The 19335-nt window shown below is 35.1% G+C and overlaps 1 protein-coding gene across 4 annotated transcripts in view; it reads left to right on the forward strand.

Annotated features, from left to right (window-relative positions):
* The window catches only part of AP3B1 (adaptor related protein complex 3 subunit beta 1), a 163270-nt gene that overhangs the window by 75395 nt on the left and 68540 nt on the right, over nt 1-19335 (forward strand). For all 4 annotated transcript variants that reach the window (XM_048290851.1, XM_048290852.1, XM_048290854.1 and 1 more), the window contains exons 14-18: nt 3345-3454; nt 10224-10400; nt 15797-15983; nt 16919-17049; nt 19193-19304. In XM_048290851.1, the coding sequence (XP_048146808.1) occupies nt 3345-3454; nt 10224-10400; nt 15797-15983; nt 16919-17049; nt 19193-19304 (717 nt within the window). The remainder of the gene's footprint in view (nt 1-3344; nt 3455-10223; nt 10401-15796; nt 15984-16918; nt 17050-19192; nt 19305-19335) is intronic.

Below are 19335 nucleotides of genomic sequence, written 5' to 3' on the forward strand. Positions count from 1 at the left end.
GTCAGATTTCCCCTATTCAGGAGAGCTGTGGTATGTGGGGCAAAAAACCCAGCAACATTTGAACTACAGAAGCACAACAGAAACTAGGAATATCAGTGATGAGTCACCTTGGTGAATGATTATCACAAGCTAAACTTGACTAACTCCTAAAGAGACTGTTCTTTGTGAAGCCGTGTTAAGGACTGAGAGTTATTTTCCTTCCTCATCTGCTGAAAGAAGTACAAAAAGAAGTTACTTTCTTTCTGTTATGTGACATTTGGCATTTGACTGATGCCTTTCCTTTAAGCAATTGTATCGATAGTTTCAGCTGACTGCTGGCCCCACTGTGACATAAGTCATTTTAGATGTAAGAGACAGATGGGATTATAGGAAGTCTGTTGTCTGACTGTACTGCACATACTAGAAATCCTGCAGGTTTTTCTTAGATGGGTGACTTTCATTTTCTGTTGAAAGTTGCAGGTTGAATGTGAACATGACTGTGGAATGTGTAGCTAAAACATTTTTTGCCTTAAAAATCTATACAAAACCAGGCAAGTCATAAAATCCCTGGAACTGTTAATACATCAGGTAACTACTACATATCTCTTCTAATTACTGTTAGAATGGTATAAAAGACAAGCGACTTGTAGCATTCAGTTTATATGTGTTAATAGGGTTTCCGAGATTAGTTAGTTATGTTATAAGGATGGAAAAGTTAACAAGGTAAAAGCTTAAACTTCGGCTAGTTCTGAAAATCAGAAAGTTAGGTCTGTCTGAGTAATTAGCTCTAGTGGTTGCCTTCTAGCAATGTCTTTAACCATTTGCATAACCTTCTAGTAACTTTAAAAAGAGAATGTTTTGGGTTAGAAGGGACCTTTAAATTTCATCTAGTCCGACCTCCCTGCCGTGGGCAGGGACACCTTGCACTGGACCAAGTGGCTCAGAATTCCATCTAATCTGACCTTGAATGTTTTTGGGGAAGGAACATCCACCACCTCTCTACGCTTCCTGTCCAGAAACAGCTGATGCAGTTTCGCTGCTTTTAGAAAAAGTGGTTATGAAAACTGTAGACTGTGGAAAAATTAGTCTTTGCTTGTGTGTTCTAGTTGCTGCAAGGATGGGTTAATGTAGGTGGAAGAAAATTTGATACAATATTAATGATTAAAAATGTTGTATTTCAGAATCCAGCTTTTGAACATTCTCTGGTAATACACCCCATGCTGAGGTCATTTTCTGAGGTTCTGTTATAATGCAGCCAAATTCTCAATTATGGAGAAGTCTTTAATTTGGTCCTGACAATTTACTGTCTGCTGCCTTGTTAATTTTTTTGCATACATCATTATTTGACAAAATGGAACAGTGTATGACTGAGTATATTTTAACTTTTTGAGAACTTGTCAGGCTTCAGAGAGTCTTCAGAGTTTACCCTACTTAGTCATTTCCACATTGCTTCAAAATTGTTTGAAGAAGCTAAGATATTTACTATGACTTGAAAATTGAAGCTGCTGATACCTCATGTAGCCTTCTTTATTGATAAACGTATTCCTGATCAGATTTTCTGTGATTTTCAGTCTTTATTTTAAGAATTTAATTTACTTTTTATAATCCTTTAGATATGATTTACATTGTTTCAAAATTCTTGTATTCATTTATCATTGCCTTGTATGTACTTTCTCTTTGATAATTCTAGTAGGAGTTACATTTTAAAATTTCTTACTGCACATTCAGAATACAGTTTTATCTCCCCTTCTAGTATTTTGCTGCAGTTTGTTATGGTTTTGAACCTAACTGTTTGTTTTGTATTTCATGCTTATTTTTGGGATCCTTTGTGTGCACAAAGCAAGCTTCACAGAGTCTGGGTTTTTTGGACTATGCCAGTCCTTATTCTAATACAAATGCATTTTGATTTTTTTTGTACTTTTTTCCCCACTATCTACACTAGTGTAAAAAAACCATGCTAGTATACTTGTTTACAATTCTGGCTTATTTTCTTTAAAATTGCTCCCACAGTTTGCATTAAAGTAGTTCCTATGGTGACATTTCATCTACTGCAGTTGATATTATCATAGTCAATTCTACGTTGCCAGCAAGTATTCTTAATAATGACTTCATGTCCACTCATTTTTTTTGGTTCAGTTTTATTTTTCTTAGCTGTTAAGTTTATTGCAAAATGTTGAATGATAAAAATTGCCATTACAATGGTTCCCACTTATAAATATTACAGATTGTAATTTTCAAGTTTCAAGAATTGTCTTCCTATTTTAATATCTGGAAAAATACAGTGTAAATTAAATTGATCTGTAGGATTGTGGAAGACCTTGAGATGTTAACCTTGCTTCAAGAAATTAGTCTAGAAAAATGACAGTTGTCATGTCAAATAAAGGATGACACAAAAAGCTACAAGCTAAAATCTTAAGTATTTCAAAGACATATGGTGTAATGATATGCTTAGAGCTTTTGAAAAGCCTTTCTTCCATAAAGAAGTTTACTTTCTTAAAAAAACCCCAAACCACAAAACACCCACAACCCCCCAAAATTTAGACATCTCTTCTCCTTAGTGTTCTATTGAAACTTGAGCATGCTTGATTGCTGAATGAATGGTCCATGTGTCAGATTAACTCAAGCAGAAATGCAGGAACACCTCTGTTTAACAAATGATAGTTAGACTTCTTTTTCCCTTGCATGAGTTTACTCTTGCATGGAAGCGTGCCTGTGCACCTGGGGGGTCTTTTCAGCTTCAAAGATTGTACATTTCATACAAGTTGATCAGGCTGTGAATGTTACTTGTTGCAGTAGTTAAGCACTCCAGTGCATGACTTTGGCATGAATCTTTCAACAGCTTGCTATTTAGAAGCTTCATTTGAATGTACTAGAGATTGGGTTACAGACCTGAGAGAGACTGTTTAGATGGTGAAAAAATGCAAAGGAGATGTTAAGATATTTCTCTAGCGTATGAATGTGCTGTTACTTTTAGTGCAAGTGTTTTTATTCTCATTGCAGACTGCAAATTACTTTTGAATATGCATAATTTTAATGAAAATCAGATTTTTTTACACTGTTACTCAATTTCATAGGAAAAATATGAAGTGCAGTTGCACTAAAAAGCAGTTTCATACAAGTATGTACTAGGTTGGTATTTTTAAATTTAGAATGTTTGTGTCTTCTTTTTGCTGGTTAGGACTTGATTCAGGAAGGTGAATTTATATTACTTAGTAGAATGGTTTACGTCTTTCTTACCAAATGAATATAATTCAGTTCTGTGAAGTGTTTTTGGGAAGCTTTTACATCTTTTACAATCAATTATTTCTGGCCCTTTCTTTTGCATAAATGCTTTTGAAATTAATAATTTGTTTTGTCTCAAACAGAAATCGTAGTTGCTGAAAGTGTTGTTGTCATTAAGAAACTGCTGCAAACCCAGCCGGCACACCATGGTGAAATTATTAAGCATATGGCCAAACTCTTGGATAACATTACAGTGAGTATTTGTTCACACTCTGTTATTTTCCTTGTTGACTGATACTGAGATTTTTATCTCCTTAAAATTTGTGCTGTAAATAGAAGCAGGTGTATTAGAGAAATACAAAATAATTTTATATTTTTGACATATACAGTTTCTCGTGATCTTAATGAAAAAGAAATAGAAGCTATCAGATGGCTCCAATTTGTGCCTTAGATCTGGGAAGCTATTTTGAAAGAGATCGCTGGAAATACTGAATATTGCTAATCCTGGTTCTCCAGGATGAATAGCAGGTTTAGAATGTGGAGTGTGTGAATTGAAGTGAAAATAAGCAGTTATATTAGCTAGTTGTCTTTGTGATCTGGAGTGGAGTTTAAAAGTTTTATTTTTAACCTTTTTCCCTAAATTACCTGACCTTTTCATGGTATCAGACGTGCTGCTGTGAGTGTGTTGCTGTGAGTCTTGAAGTTGCGTTTTTATCTTCTGGGTATTTGAGATTCTGTGTTATTTAATAGTAAAATTTGAATTATTCTCTATTATCTGTCTTTAGATTTATTTGACCTTTAGGTATGCAAATATTTAGTTCCCAAATTTTCCTCACAGGTCCAGTAATTGATAAAACATTTAGTGATCTATCCTAAATTAGAGTATAGGGATGACAACCAGTAGCTATCTATTATATCCTTAACCAGACATATCAGATTTTGATCTGTCAACAGTTATTTTTCTGTAGAGACTATAAATAGAACTATTTAGTTTCATAATATTATACTTTTTTTTGATAATGGAGCAGTTTCTAAATCAGTGAACCTTCTTTTCTCCATAGCTGAATTTGGCAAAGTTTGGAGTATTAAAAGAAAAAGGAAACATTGTATTCTTGGTTCATGCTTACTGAAAAATTAAATAAATCTTTAACTGCTGATGATCACTTTGTAACTGATACAAAGAAAATAAATCCTACTGAATTGCTCACATCAAAATAAGATACTGTTGCTAATTACATATCACTGACTCTAAATTACAGTAAAGACCAGGTCTATTTCAGTTTGTCCTTTGATTGATTATTTCTTACATATCTGAAAACATTTCCTGTATTTTTGTGTGTTTTCATTTGTACCTTAAACTTTTATCTCAGGTGTGCCCAGGCAAAGATCTTTTTGTGTCTGATACTTGTTGAGTAGTTAGACCTGTGCATAGTACAGCTTGATCTAGCTGTATTCCAGCTCCTTTCCTCACACCCTTCAAAGGCTGCAATGGAGAAATGCATGTCTGATGGTGTCCTGAAGACATTAAACAAGAGAATAATTGAATCTCTTTAAACTTCCATTTTTAAAAATCATAAAAACATTTCCATTTAGCTGTTAATGTGTTAATAATGTTGTCATGCTTTACAATTTAATGACTTGCTAAGTTGTGGGCTGGAGATAAGAGTAGTGCTCGTTTGTGTTAGGTATTCACTCTGAAGTAGGCTTAATTAGTTTTGTGTGTACAGCTTTTAGAGTGACAGAAGTTTAAAAAATATACTTGTGGGAAAGGGCCATTTAGAGAAGGGTATGTTCAAAATCCCTCTTAGTAGTCTCATCTCCAGCAGCAGCTAAATCTGATGCTTTAGGGAAAGGGTTTTAAAGACAAGAGAAGTTCAGTGTGGTGCACCTCCAGCACATCTCAGCCAATTGCTGGAAGCTTCTGTTTGCTGCCCACATCATTATTATGCTTATTAATCTAAAGATTCTAATTTCTCCTCATATTCCATATCTCTGATGAGCTGTTCCCTCTTCTCTTTGCCTTTTCCTGGTAATTGTGTGGATTTTAAAGTGAGGTGAACAGAAGTATACACAGTAGTCAGATATGGAGAAATCTTGTGCAACGACATAGTGATACTGCTTGTTTTGTGGTTTTTATCTCTCACTTTCCTGGTATTTTCTGCCTTCTGACTTCTGCAGAACTCTGACTTAACAGTTCTACAGCTCTCTGAGAACGTTCATGATTCCAAGATACATTTTTCCCTAGAAATATCTTGGAGTCCATCAGTATGTGTAGAATATATTTTTGCATCCTGCTCTTAATATTCCAAGGCGAGTAGTCTCCAAATTCGTTTCTGCGTTTTTCTTTTTAGAAAAAGAATTTATTATGGTGCGTTGTATCCAGTAAGGACTTCAGTCTGGGGAATGGGAATCTTGACTTCTGGTGTGATTTTTCTCTTACAGTACTACTAAGGCAAGTTTTTTCCTTTGATAGCTGGCGAATTCTGACATTCTTGTTTTTCATTACAGACTTATTCCTAGTTCCTTCTAGAATACGAGCAAGAATATGAAACAAGTCTGAAGTGTTTTCTAATCTAGAGATGAGGAGGAATACTTCTTGATGGGATAAGGTGTTGCAAATGCAGAGTGAAAATAAGACAGTGGCATGTAATTTTGAAGAGCTTAATATGTGAGGAAAATCATGTCACTTATGGGTGCAATTAAGTGTTATTATTTACTTTTTTGGTTTGGGATTCTTATTGCAAGAATAGTGGACTCACAGTTTTTAACGCTGCTCTGTCCATTCATCCACTGAAAACAAACTTGACTTCCTAGTCTTACATAAATACTGCTTGTAGCTATATTTCTGATAAGGCTTCACAGAACAGGCAGCTTTCTTTCTTTAATTTTGTTCTCCTTTCTTGCAGAGTTGAGAAGGTATCACAAAGTATGGCATCCACATGTTTGTATATATTTCAGTTCTGCAAGCTTCAGATTCTAGCCACGTTCTTTTACCTAGGATACTCTTTAGTAATGCATTTTTAAACCTTTTTATTGGTAATGATTTAATGAACAATATTCATAATTTGATGATTTTTTTACTGACTCTAATATCTACATGATTGTTTAGAATTTGAGAGCAATATGTGGCCTCTGGGACATTGTGTCCAGACACTGAACTTGAAGCAAATATGCTGCTTGAGTAAAACAAAATTTTAAAAAAATCTGTACACTGTATAAGAAGTGCAGTCACCAGTAAATACTCAGTTTTAAAGGAATTTTATATGTAGATGTTCAAAAAATAAAGGAGTTCTTGAAGGTCTACCATTTGAAAACAAAAACCAAATACTTCTCTTTTGCTCCTATTCCTCCTGTGTACCTTTTCTTCTTGTCAGTTTGACATTTCAAATCAAATTTATCCTTTTTTCCATTTCTGATTCGAAGTAAAATTTTTAAAAATTGCTGGCTATGCAAATTTTCTTCTGGATGCAGAAAATTACACCTAATTTGTAATTTGAATAACTCTGGTTTTGTGACAGATGTGAATAACTAGAACTGGTGATTTTAAGTTGTACTTCACCCTTGTGTTTTGTGTGAATATATTGAGAGCTGAACTACTTTTCAATAGTATTTCAATTGTGCTGCTTAGAGCCATCTGTAGAATCTTTGTAATATCCTTCTCTAACTGCTGTAAGTAACCAGCTTTGAGGGGAGTGTCTGGCTGGCTTTTCTTTTTTCTTTTTTAACCATTTATTTATTTTCCTTGAGACAGGTAATGGGTTGAAATGGCCATAGATGCTGCCTGCCGGTACTAAAGGCTTAAAAAGTGCACTTAACCACTTGCCATATGGAATAAAACATCAGGCAAAGTAATTTACAATCCTGTTTGCCTTTGAGGATAATGCAGAGCAGGGCTGAATAATGAAAGTATTATTTCCTGCATTTTGCATCATGAACATAACAGTTCAAGGCCCGTACTTAAGCTCTACTGGAAAAGGCAGTGAAGGTCTAGAAGGGGCTTCGTTTCTTGTTTGCTGTTTTGAGTGCCCTGGAAACAACGGCTGCAGGATCTTGTACTTGATATTACATGGTTGGAAACTGGTAGACTTAAACAGGGAAAAAGAAGTCTGAAAATATTGTGTGATTTTGACCCTGAATGAATCCAGCGACACAGAAACATTGGGTTCATCAGTTCAACATACACTTTTCATTAAAATTGCTTCTGCTCAGGGTTTGATTCAAAAAGTCTCTAATTGGTATTGATTCTTGTGGCACAAAATTGTTTAATATATGTGCAGTATTTACTCAGTAAGCTAACCACCTGGTTAAAAGGCAGAATTTCACAAGAAATGTCTGTCTTCCATTGTTGCTATTTTTCAAATTAGGCTTTGTTTAGTCTATGTATTTAACATTGTAAAACTAGTTTATTACTCTAATAATTCAGTTTTACAAACTGGGAAAAAAACTTGAAGAATAAAACACTGTGCTTAAATGCACACTATTTAAATATATTTAAATACATTTCATTGTGGTTTTAAAGTGTAGTCCTGGGCTTCACTAGGAAAAGTATAATAATGATATTTGCATGTCATTATTAATGCTATTACTGAAACTGGTCTGCTCTGTGAGCTATTTTTGCTTTATGAAAAGACAATAACATAAAAAATAATGTTTCTGATAGGCTGCTGCCCAAACTATGGTACTTGGTGATCTCTTGTAGAATTTTAGTATTTTAACAAGTCTGTAATGAAATATTTTAGAAAAATAAATCTAGCATAACTGAAATCTGAAGTTGCCTATATATTCTTATTTAGAGGTATCTATCTGTACAGTAGGCAACTTGAACTGCTCTAATACTGGAAAATTTAATGTACCACTCAATTACTATTCTTTAGCCCAATTTAAAATAATAGATTGGGTGTGAGGTCTTAATGCAGTGTAACCTTTGGAACATTAGAAATAACCTCTTTCCCTTTTGAAATCAGTGTACAGTAATGGCATCAGTCTTACCATTTTGCAGATGAACATACTCTGACTGCATTTAAAGTTTTTATACGTAGCAGTTGTTCAGTAGCATGTTCATCTCTCATGTACTGTAAATTCCAAAGCTATTTAGTTTTTTTGTCAACTCACATAATTCATCTGTATCTTGATCAGTATTTACATATATGTGATAAATCACTGTGTTATACCACTCTCAATACATTATGTTACCTCTATCTTAAATTTCTTCTCCATATTTAGAGCTGGCCTTTGTCTCTTGCAGGACTTTCTGTTATTGTTGTTGGACTCTGTATTCTGCTTATCCATGATGTGGTTGCTTTTTCTTTCAGTGGAGGCAGTTCTCTGTTTTCCCAATGACATGCTGGTTTATGTTTTTGTTGGCATATGTATTTGCAACCATGCCAAGTACAGAGGCAAATATTGTCAAGTCGACCTCCTTCCGAGTTGTTTCCAAACGTTTTGGAGCAATAAAACTTTTTGGAGCACATTTAACCATTAAAATTTCTTGTGAACATGATTAGTATTTCCTTAGTAGGCTTACTGGGCCGTGTTACCCTTTTAGAACATACTTTCATAAGTAGTACTTTCAAATGTTGCAAGATTACTGAGTAAGATACTTAATAGTTGGTTCCCACTGTAATTCTGAGAAACAGATATTCACATATTAATAACAGACATGCTGGAAAAGTAATTAAAGCGTATATTAAAGTTACTAAGAATTAATGCTTTTAGAACCATAATGCTGCATTTCTAAAGCATGGATATCCTATGAATGTTACCTAAGGCAAAACTCACCCTGCCTTAACTGTAAGCTTATTAATAAAGATCACTGTGTAGTGTAAGGACTAATGAAAAATGTTAGTATGAGTGGTTTTTATCCTTGCAGAAAAAGCAATAAAATTAGCTGAAATTGCAGTGGAAGGTTTTCTTTTTTTCTAAATTACAGTCAGTTTTTTGATAGACTAGAACAGTTATGCTTTTCCCCTGACATTTCAACATTGTTCTGTTGAGCAAGAATCTGTACAGAACGTTAGAGCAACACAGTCTGTAGACACTATGCAAGACATGCTTCTGAACTTTCTGCATTCTTTCTTCCTTCTGCTCAAGGAAGGAGAAAAGGGATTTATGTAACGCAGATACAATTTTTAATCACCAGGTAATGCAGGCTAGCTCACCTTTTCAAGAGTACATGTATATTATTTCATTTGAATCTTAACTGCTTCGAGCTAAACTGCATGGAGCATGAGCTTCTGTTTCCTTCTGTGCTTTTCCATTTTTCCTCCCCTCTGTTTTTGGCATTACTGTGCTTCTGAACTTGGCATCAAAGACTGGGAGTTCATCTAAAAGCTGCTACTGCCAGTTATTTCAGTGATACTGTTGAGTAGCTCCAAAACGGTAAGACCTGTATGAACTTTTTGGTTGAAGTGTTTCAGTTATGATGGTAGATCCTATTCAGAAATTGCAAATTGCAATTTTGAACTTCCGCATCACCAAAATTCTGTGTTCAGCTGGTCTTAGACATTAGAAAAAATACAAATCTTAGTGTCATAAAATTCTGAATAAAAATGAAGGAAAGCTAGAAATCAACTTAAAGAAATCCATATGGGTCTAAGCTAGACAGGCAGGATCTGAGAAAGCTGTACTTTTGGAAACCATTTCTGTATGCATATAGTAAAAAAAAAAAGCACTGGTTTGTTTCAACATGGTGTTTAGCATAACCTGGTGGCAAGAACTCACAACCACATCTTGAAGGCTTGGACTGTGTTCCCAGTTCCCATCAGCTTGTACTGTGAGCATCAACATGTTGCTTCTTTGTGCCTCTGTATCATCAACCTCTAATGCATGGGGTTTGGGTCAGAATTACTTTACTTTTGTATGAATAGTGAGTCTACCACAGTGGCTGTATTCACACTGCATTTCTTGCATGGCAATTGTCTTTAAATAGTATTTTGTTTAACTCATTATTGAACACAGACACATACAAGTATGCAAGTAGTCTTTGTGAATGTGGTAACTTAGAGTGCTCAATGTTTTCTCAGGTTCCAGTAGCCAGAGCCAGCATTCTCTGGCTCATCGGCGAGTACTGTGAATGGGTTCCAAAGATCGCACCTGATGTTCTGAGAAAGACAGCCAAGAGCTTCACTAATGAAGATGACCTTGTAAAGTTGCAGATCTTAAATTTGGGTGCAAAACTCTATTTAACAAATTCAAAGCAGGTAAGCCTAAACTCAGTATTGTACATATTTAGAGTCATGGCAGGTTTTGTACAGTCTGTATAGATCAGTAATGATTTCTTCTATATAAGGAACCAAACCTAGTACATACTATTCTATGAAAAAAAGCTGAACGTATGTTTTGAAGAAGTATAACAGGGTGAATCTAACCATGAGTCTTTAAGTGTGTGCTGGATCGTGAATGTGAATGTAGTGATGAGATCACTCTTTTTTGTATCGGTCTTTCTTTGGGAAATTGTGAAATTTTCAATTCACTTAAATATAGAAGGTTCGTAAATTGTATTAGTAATACCAGGTAGGAGATTTTGTTGATGATATTTAATGCTTTCTCAAACCAAAACCAGAATTTTCAAGAAAATACTGTCATTTTGAACAAGAAGCTGCTCTTTTTTTTTTCAGGATATCTAAAAGGAGATGCCAGTAATAGGCCTCATTTTGTCTTTCCATCAGTGCTTGTTTTAAAGATAGTAACTGCTTTCCCCTTTTCTGTTTTTTTTTTGTTGGTTGGTTGGTTTGGTTTGGTTTTTACTATGTCATTTTGCCTTGGGGGGTGGATGGGTTTTAATATCTCTAGTAGTAAAGATAATCTAAAAATGTCAGATAATACAAAGAGGTGAACTTAGATCTCCAAGCATCTGGAAATAACAGCTATGAGAGGTGCCAGCTGCCTCACTCTTCTCAGTGACAGCATTGTGAATCCCGTCACTGGCTATGGAATGTAGCATTTTGACACTAATTTTTCACTCTAATTCCAATTATTGCTGTAAAAAATTGTAAAATTAAAGATTTTTTTTCCAAATGTGGAAGAAATACATATTTGTTATATGTACTTTCCTGGGCTGCTAGACCTCTTTGTTTTACAACAGCTTGCACAGCACAGGATCTTGCACCTCTGCAATTGTGATATCTTCTTGTTCCTTGATAGCTGTATCCAACTACAGATGTGATCTGTCTTAGATTTTTTTTTTTGTAGGGCATGTGGGAGATGAACTGTCTCGCCATGCATTCAGATAGGAGTAAATGCTTTGCTTACACAGTCTAAAATGGGGCAGTAACAAAAGGTGACTTCTCTCTGTCAGTGCTCATATTACTGAAAATGCTGACTGAGATAAGGAAAGATGGGTCTGACTATCTAAACTGTCTTCTTTTAGCCCATGATATTTACTAATTTTCCCTGTAGTTTTTGTAATTTCACACATAAATTTTTCCACACCATACTTGGTCAAAAATCCATTGCATACAAGGAGGTTATGAGTTCTGTGATGGATTTTTTCCTATTTCACATCTTAATACATTTTAAATCATCATTGAAAGTGCTGCATAACGCTATATTCAAACACAGTAATGATGATAAAGCAGAAGAAACTGTCTCCTGAGGTGCCCACTAAATGATGAATTTCATCAGAGGGTGTTTTCCTCTTATAGTTTTAGGTTGTGGAAAAATAAGTTATTATCTCAAGTGGTCAAAGTATTCACATAAAAATTCTAACAGTGTAGGTTTGGTGACGTGGCTTGATTCAAAACTCCTTTCAAACTAGAATACCATGGATTTCCCTTTAGAGTCTGGCAACACTTTTTCTATAGCTATGTCATTATTTCCAGGAGAAACTAACTCTTCTTTACTCACTCAGTATTAAATTCCTGGAATTACTTCAGTTCCTAAAAAGTCCAGCCATTTTTCAGTTTAATTTAAAAAATTTGATGTCAAATCATGTACACCAGATTGCCCAGTCTGTTCTCCTCTCCTCAATACTGTGTTTTCTGCCTCCATATCATATAGTAATAGTAATTAGACATAGTAATTTTATGAATACTTGATCACTTTCATCCAAAGTTAATGGAGCTGTGAAAATCTCAAAGATAAAATGCCACTTTATTGAAAAGTGGTGGTAGAATGGCGAAGAGATACTCAATGCTGACCAAATAGATGAAAAGAGATCTTTCACCAGGTGAGGGAAAGGCAGGTTGAACTCATCTCTGAAGTCTTGTTTGGAGAAAAGCACAAAGTTCTGGAAGAAATAAGACTTGCTTATTTTATTCCCTTTGTCTAAATACTTTATTTGCTTGTAGTTTCCTTAAGTATATGGTCAAACACTTGGTGAAGCACATTCACAAGAATAATTTTTAATATTCAGGATTTCTTACAAAAATTTAAAGTATACTTTAAATCCTGTGATCACCTCATGAACTTTCAAAGGCAGTTTATAATTTAAAGAAGTTTCAGGTTCAGTTATATCTGGATAGATATGTAATAAAAGCAGGGTTTCCTCTGGTTGTCTTGTGTTATTTGGTAAACTTGCTTTGTTTTTTCAACACTTAGGGTCATAAAATCTTGAGTGTGCGAGATAGCTGTCTAAATGGAACTCATATAAGAGAAATATGTCATCTAGTTGCCTAAGATGTTTCTTGCATATAGCAGAAAGAATAAAGAGATTTTGATGGGTTTCTGATGTCTAATATAGTAGGACTCCCACCAGAAAAAGTCCCAAGTAGTTGTAGGGTGTAAATAGATATGTCAGTCATAGTTTAGCACAATAGCCTTATCTTGTGTGTCCAAAGAATCAAGTTACTGAAAGCTAATGATATCAAGGAGTGGACAGATAACTGTTTTTCTCTCATTGTAGAGCCTCATCTGTTGGTAAAACCTGTATTGTAAGATTTTCAAGTGGGGATCTACCAAAAAGTTAACTGCTGCTAATATAGGATAGGCATTAAATCCTCAAATAGAACTACTGTCACTAGAAAATTCCTGAAATGTTGCTGCAGGATGATTGAATTCTAGAAAGACCTAAACCTAACGCTCCTAGCCAAAACAAAGTATACAAAAAATAATAATCGGTCAGCGGTGTGGGGATAAAATAAATTATATTATGTATATATAATGTACATGTCCAGATATGAGGCAATATTGACATGTGATAATAAATGTGTTATATCACAGATCAGAATACTTCGTCACTATTCTATGAAGCAGTCATGGTATGCAGATTCTGTCATATTTCACCAAAGCAGTGTGCTTGCTGAAATGATTTTCAGCTTCTTAAAAAAATTCCTTTTTTGGAAAAACTTAAGTGCATTTGTTAGGGTTTTTTTTTTGTTTTTAATTAAAAATAGTTGTTTCTATTAGCTACCTCCATGTAGAAAAGATCTTCTGCCTGTTTGATTGCTTTACCATACAAAAAAAAATTTTTATTATGTTTCTTTGCTGTTTCTGTGAAAACTATACTATATATGATAATTGCAAAGAGACTTCTTGCAGATACAGAGCATTCTTGCATGTAAGTTTTTTGTGTATTTATCTGTATTGAACAATATGAAAATGATATTTTAGGGGACAGAAGAAGGGGGAGGAAAAGGGAGAGGATCACGGAGAAAATGATCCCATTAAAGGAAATGCAGTCTTTCAGGACCAACTCTTCATCTGTCTAATTTGTCTTTATGTAATTTCATCAACGCTCACTAAAAAAATGCGACTTTGACGAGGTCCTCAACTTTTCCCATTCCTATAGCAATTCACAGGCTAAGACCATTGTGTTTTATGATCCGTTCTCCTGAGCTTTCTGCCATGACAGCAAGGAGTCTTGTCTTGTTTTACAGTGGAGAAGTGATGGCAGAGGCTGCAGGAAGTATCCCTCATTTAGTTTAATTCATGCTACCTGGGAACCCTCCCTTCCAATTCCATTTAGATTGAGCAGCATACGTCCTGCATGAGTGCAGATTACGTAGGCTCTGTGTGATGCAGTTGTTTAAAATTTTATACCCTCATACAGAAATAGCTGCCCATAAAGTGTGAAATGCATATGGGAAAGTTTTGCCTTTCCCAGAGCTAAGACAGTACCTCAAGGAAAAAAATATCTTTTCACAGAGCCATTCTTGGGTATCAGAAAAAAGAAACAAAAAATATTTCATTGAAGGTTTTTTAAACTATATTTTTATATTACTCTAATGTATAATAACTAATTTCTTCCAGTCTTTGGTACCATAGATTATTTTTTTAAATGCTTGCATATATTGTATTGATGGGGTTTCAATTAGAAGCATTTGCTGTGTACTGTGTGTTTCACTTACAGGAGTTAATCAGTATTCTGAAAAAATATTTTTATATTTGTAGAAAAAAACTTCAAGTTGTCTCCTCAAGTTGGAAATTATTAATCTGAACTCTTTTTTTAGCAAATGGTGTATAAAAAAATTCACTGGTTTTTGGGACATATTTTTCTTTCTTTCATTTTTCACATGATTGTAACTCTGTTATTGTCATAGCAATAGCATGATAAACAATATATATATGCAAGGTTGTTTCTTCTTATAAAGCAAATAAATCTCTCATGATGATGCATTTTTAACCCTGTGTTATGCATCCATTCTGAGTGGAAGTACCAAAATTTACTTCCTTAGGATGGTATGTTATTTCTGCTCTTTTTCCTGTTTGCTTGTATATAAAGGAAGTGGCATACATGTTTCAAATATATCTAGTGGAGTCCAGTCTATTCAGCACTGTTGTTCTGGGTACACTACATTGTTTCCATTTTCTATGTCTCCTTCCTTCCTTATATTATTTTCTTACCTTAAAAAATTAACTGAATTATTAAAATTATTTGTAACATGTTAATATTCTCAGACATCAAATTAGAAAGCTGTTATTATGCTGTAAAAACCTGTGATAGTATAAGTTGCTCTCTTACATAAATAAATAAATGGCCAATATTACTGAAGGCTTTAAGCTTCAAGAAAAAAATGGAAGAAGTCTTTTATCCTGGTTTTTAGAGGGCATCGGCAGCTTGCTTTTATGAAAAAGTAACAGCTAAATGCACTGCAAATAATTTGCAGTAATCCAGTTCAGTGATTCATGTGTCTGCTTTAATGGGTCATAATTCAGGATAAAGTAACTGAGTGCAGTCAGAGTGCAGACACTGCTTATGCCAGGGACAGTATCTCTTCATAAAACACACCTCAGCAGAAGCAGTTTGCCAGCCCCCTAATACCCTCTGATGTTTTGATGTCCTGCATATTTTTCCGATTAAGTTTTGAGTGCCATGTTTTTAGTTGTATTTCCACATTCATTATCCTCACGTAGACCCTTCAGCGGGTTTGCCATATATGATTATTTTTTTAATGATGCCTTTCTTTCCACTTCAGCAGTTTAATAATCTAGCACATGGCTGCTTCTCAGTACTCAGCATTCACCTCCCCAATACAGAAGAGGACATGTGCTTTGGCTGCAGAATTCCATTTGCAGCTTTAGAAATGCATATTCCCTGTGGAGCAACATTTGTTTGACATAACCATTCATTTTTATTACCTCTTTAAATATGTTTATCCAGAGTTATCAATAATCATAAATAACTTGTATTCTGTTCTTGTCCTGTTTTTTTCCACAGACAAAATTGCTTACCCAGTATGTATTAAATCTCGGCAAGTATGATCAAAGCTACGACATCAGAGACCGTACAAGATTTATTAGGCAGCTTATTGTTCCGAATGAGAAGAGTGGAGCTTTAAGCAAATATGCCAAAAAAATATTTCTGGCACAGAAACCTGCCCCATTGCTTGAGTCTCCTTTTAAAGGTATAACTGCCAAAATAATTTGGTAAATGTTCATTGTGTAAAGGAATGTGGCAGCTTATTCCATTTCAAATACTCTCACAAATTGTGTCACTCAGCAAATAGAAAAGATTAATATGCAAGGATGCTCCGTCTGCTTACTTACTTTTCAGCAAGCAAGGTGCACAGTGCATTTCTCTAATGATAAACCCTGGCAAACTGATCCATTCCTATTCATATGGATTTTAAATTTTTGTTTAAATAACAGAAGCTGTGTCTTTTGAGGAAGCCTATTGTCAGTTTAGGAAAATAGCTCTAGAATTTTATCTGGACTTTATTAGAAGATTGTTAATGTGAGTATTTCAAATGTTATGTGAATCTGAAATAAATTGAATCTCTGTAGATTTTTTTTTCTCCAAAATTATAATTTTCCCTCTGCATTTTCCCTGTTGTTTTAATAGTAGGATCCATTGGCTGTCTTCTCAAATTAAAAGGTTATCAGGCTATCTAAATTAAAAATACTCTGTTATTGTGGCAATTTGCATTTTAATTTTCATACTTACTTAGGTCTAGTTTTGAAGCTTTAAAAGGAGCTCCATTTTGAAGAAAACTATTAAAATTCTGGATGTGTTTGTGCCAAGACATGTATATGGATTGTTTAACTGTGCTGTCATTCTTAATATTCACAGTAAAGTAATTTTTAGAGAAGCTACATTTCAGAGCAACACCTCTAAACACACTGACTGATTAGCTTTTTTATTGACCATTATGGGGGAGATTATTGTAATCTATGGGCTGAAATCAGTTTTTTGACCTATGAAGAGCTTCCTAGTTTATATTTATTCCATGACATTTGAGGTAATACAATGGCAATTACCTTTAGCCCTGATTAAGATTGCTCCTTGTGGTAGAACTCACAGTGTTTGTGTATTTCTTCCCTTCCCCCTTTTTTTTAATAGATCGGGATCATTTCCAGCTTGGCACCTTGTCTCACACACTGAACAGCCGAGCCACTGGGTACCTGGAGCTGTCCGACTGGCCAGAGGTGGCACCTGACCCCTCGGTCCGAAACGTCGACGTGGCCGAGTCGGTACGTCAGTGTCACTGAAAGTAACTTTGCTGAAGGCACTTGTCAATACAGAGTATTGACAACTACAAGTATTTAAATACTATCTGTGTGCTGTGTTGAAAGCCATTGATGCATGGGAACATCCCTGTTGCTTATTTTGTCTTAGAAATGGAGCATCTGGACATTTTCTTGATGCTAGTTCTTTTCAATGACAGAAGTGGATAAAACTGTAGGCCACTTCTGCTTCACTTGTGGATTAAATAGGCTTTTTTCAGCTCCATCTCACTTCGGATTTCGTATCTTTTATCTTCACTCTGCTGCAGTATGTTAATTGAGTGTAGCTGGACTAACGAAGTCAGAAATGAAAAGGTTGGTTTGAGTACAAATCCAAGGCTAAACAAAAAAAACCTGAAAAAGGTAATACAAACAAGAAAAAGCAGCTACAGGGATTAGATTATGTATGTTTTGAAGTGTTTGGAAGAGACCAGGGTTTACATTTCAGATAATCTGGAGAGGATTAGGAAAGTTTATGATAGGAAAACGTCATCGGTAAGTGCACTAGTCATGCGTTGACACACAGGGCTCGTTCCCTACTAGCAATAGCTTTGTGTTACTGTAGCATAAACTCTGAGGCAAAGTCATGTTTAGGTACCAGAGTTGTGATTTATGTGTCAGGTACCAGAGTCCTACTGGAATACCAGTGAAAGCTGTTGATCAGTAAGAGAAATGTAAACGTATTGGTATATAGCGTGCTGATGGTGCTCCTGGAGGCACGGCATTAATGTAACAGGTACACACAGAAAAGCATGCAGTCCTTGTAATGAGCCAACTTCCTCAGTAAATCGAGAATGAATTAATTTGCATATGAGATGTTACACACAGAATGAGCAAAGAAAATTCCGAAAAATAGGTCTGACTTACAGAAGCCAGTGGCCAGAAATCTGATAGAACAAGCATTTCTCCTTATTACTCTAATATTATGTGTCTGCCTTCTTATATGTGTTTCAGGAAAAGTGGTATTTGTGTACAAACTTCTAAAAGCATTTATGGGAAGAATTTGGAGGTAATCAGCTCAAATAGAGGATTATAAATGATAGGGTTGGCAGAATGTGTGAAGAGAGAATGTGTGAAGGTGCTTTTGTCCAGAAGACCAGAAAGTATTACAGGAAATTGCTGAAATGGCATAACATCCACCTACAACATAGTAAAAAACATCCTCATCCAACAATTTAAGCCTCAAAACGAGCAGGAAAATCCTTCAGCCATATTGGGGGTTTTTTTGCAAGTATATTCTTTGGAGGGTATCTCATTTTCATTAATTTTGTGGTTTCCCTAGTACTGCCTGTGTGAGTGAAGCTGAGTTTAGCTGCATTCGACATGCGAATTGTCATTTATATCCAAAAGAATATTGGCTTTTTAAGCCCTAGCAGCTTTTGGTGTTTAAGAGGAAGCCAGTGTGCCTCTAGAGCTGTTTAGCCTTGCAGGTCACTGTTAGAGCTATTTCAGAAGTTATTCCAGATCAGATCAGTCGATGAGGCAGACCTGTATCATGCTGTTGATAGAGTTGTCTGCCAGTTTGCTTTTTTCTCCTGTCCTGAATTTTAACACTGCTTCTATAGTAGCATGGAGGTAGATGGAAAGAAAAAAAGTCTAGGGGAAATACTGCCTCATTTTGGCATTCTCTTGATAGTAAAAACTACTTTTATTTGGCAAATTGCAATGGAAGTGAAATATAATTTGTCTGTGGCTACCTACAGTGTCTACATCTGTTTTCCACTTAAAATTTGGGATCATAAAGGTGGTGACTAGCCCTATTGAACCTTAATTCTGGTCATAGTCTGCTGGATCTAGAAATAAAAGTCTCAGCCTTTAGGTTCTTTTGGCATAGAAATTTATTTATTATTACTGATGCTTTTAATTTATCTTACTGAATCTTTTTCTGGACTATCTAATAGATGTATCTCACCTTTTATAGTATATACCAAACTTCTAGTTCTCTTATTGTGTAAAGTAAGAGAAGTTTAATAGCTTCTCTTGACTTGCTTAGATGATTTATTTAGCAACAGCTTAATACCGTTACTATGAATGTTTTTCTTCATGTGTTGTGTGTATATTTTTGTATTGCTGGTTGCAAAGGTAAACATGAATTGGAATTTATTTACAGGCAAAGGAATGGACTGGAATTCTAGGCAAGCCAAAGAAGGAGAAACCTCCTGAAAAGTTCTACTCTGAATCAGAAGAGGAGGAAGATGAGTCTGCCAGTACCAGTTCATCAGGTAAGTGTTTGGAAAGCAACTTGTATTTTCA

Source organism: Corvus hawaiiensis, chromosome Z (genome assembly GCF_020740725.1).
Source record: "Corvus hawaiiensis isolate bCorHaw1 chromosome Z, bCorHaw1.pri.cur, whole genome shotgun sequence".
In the NCBI taxonomy this organism is placed as follows: Eukaryota; Metazoa; Chordata; class Aves; order Passeriformes; family Corvidae; genus Corvus; species Corvus hawaiiensis.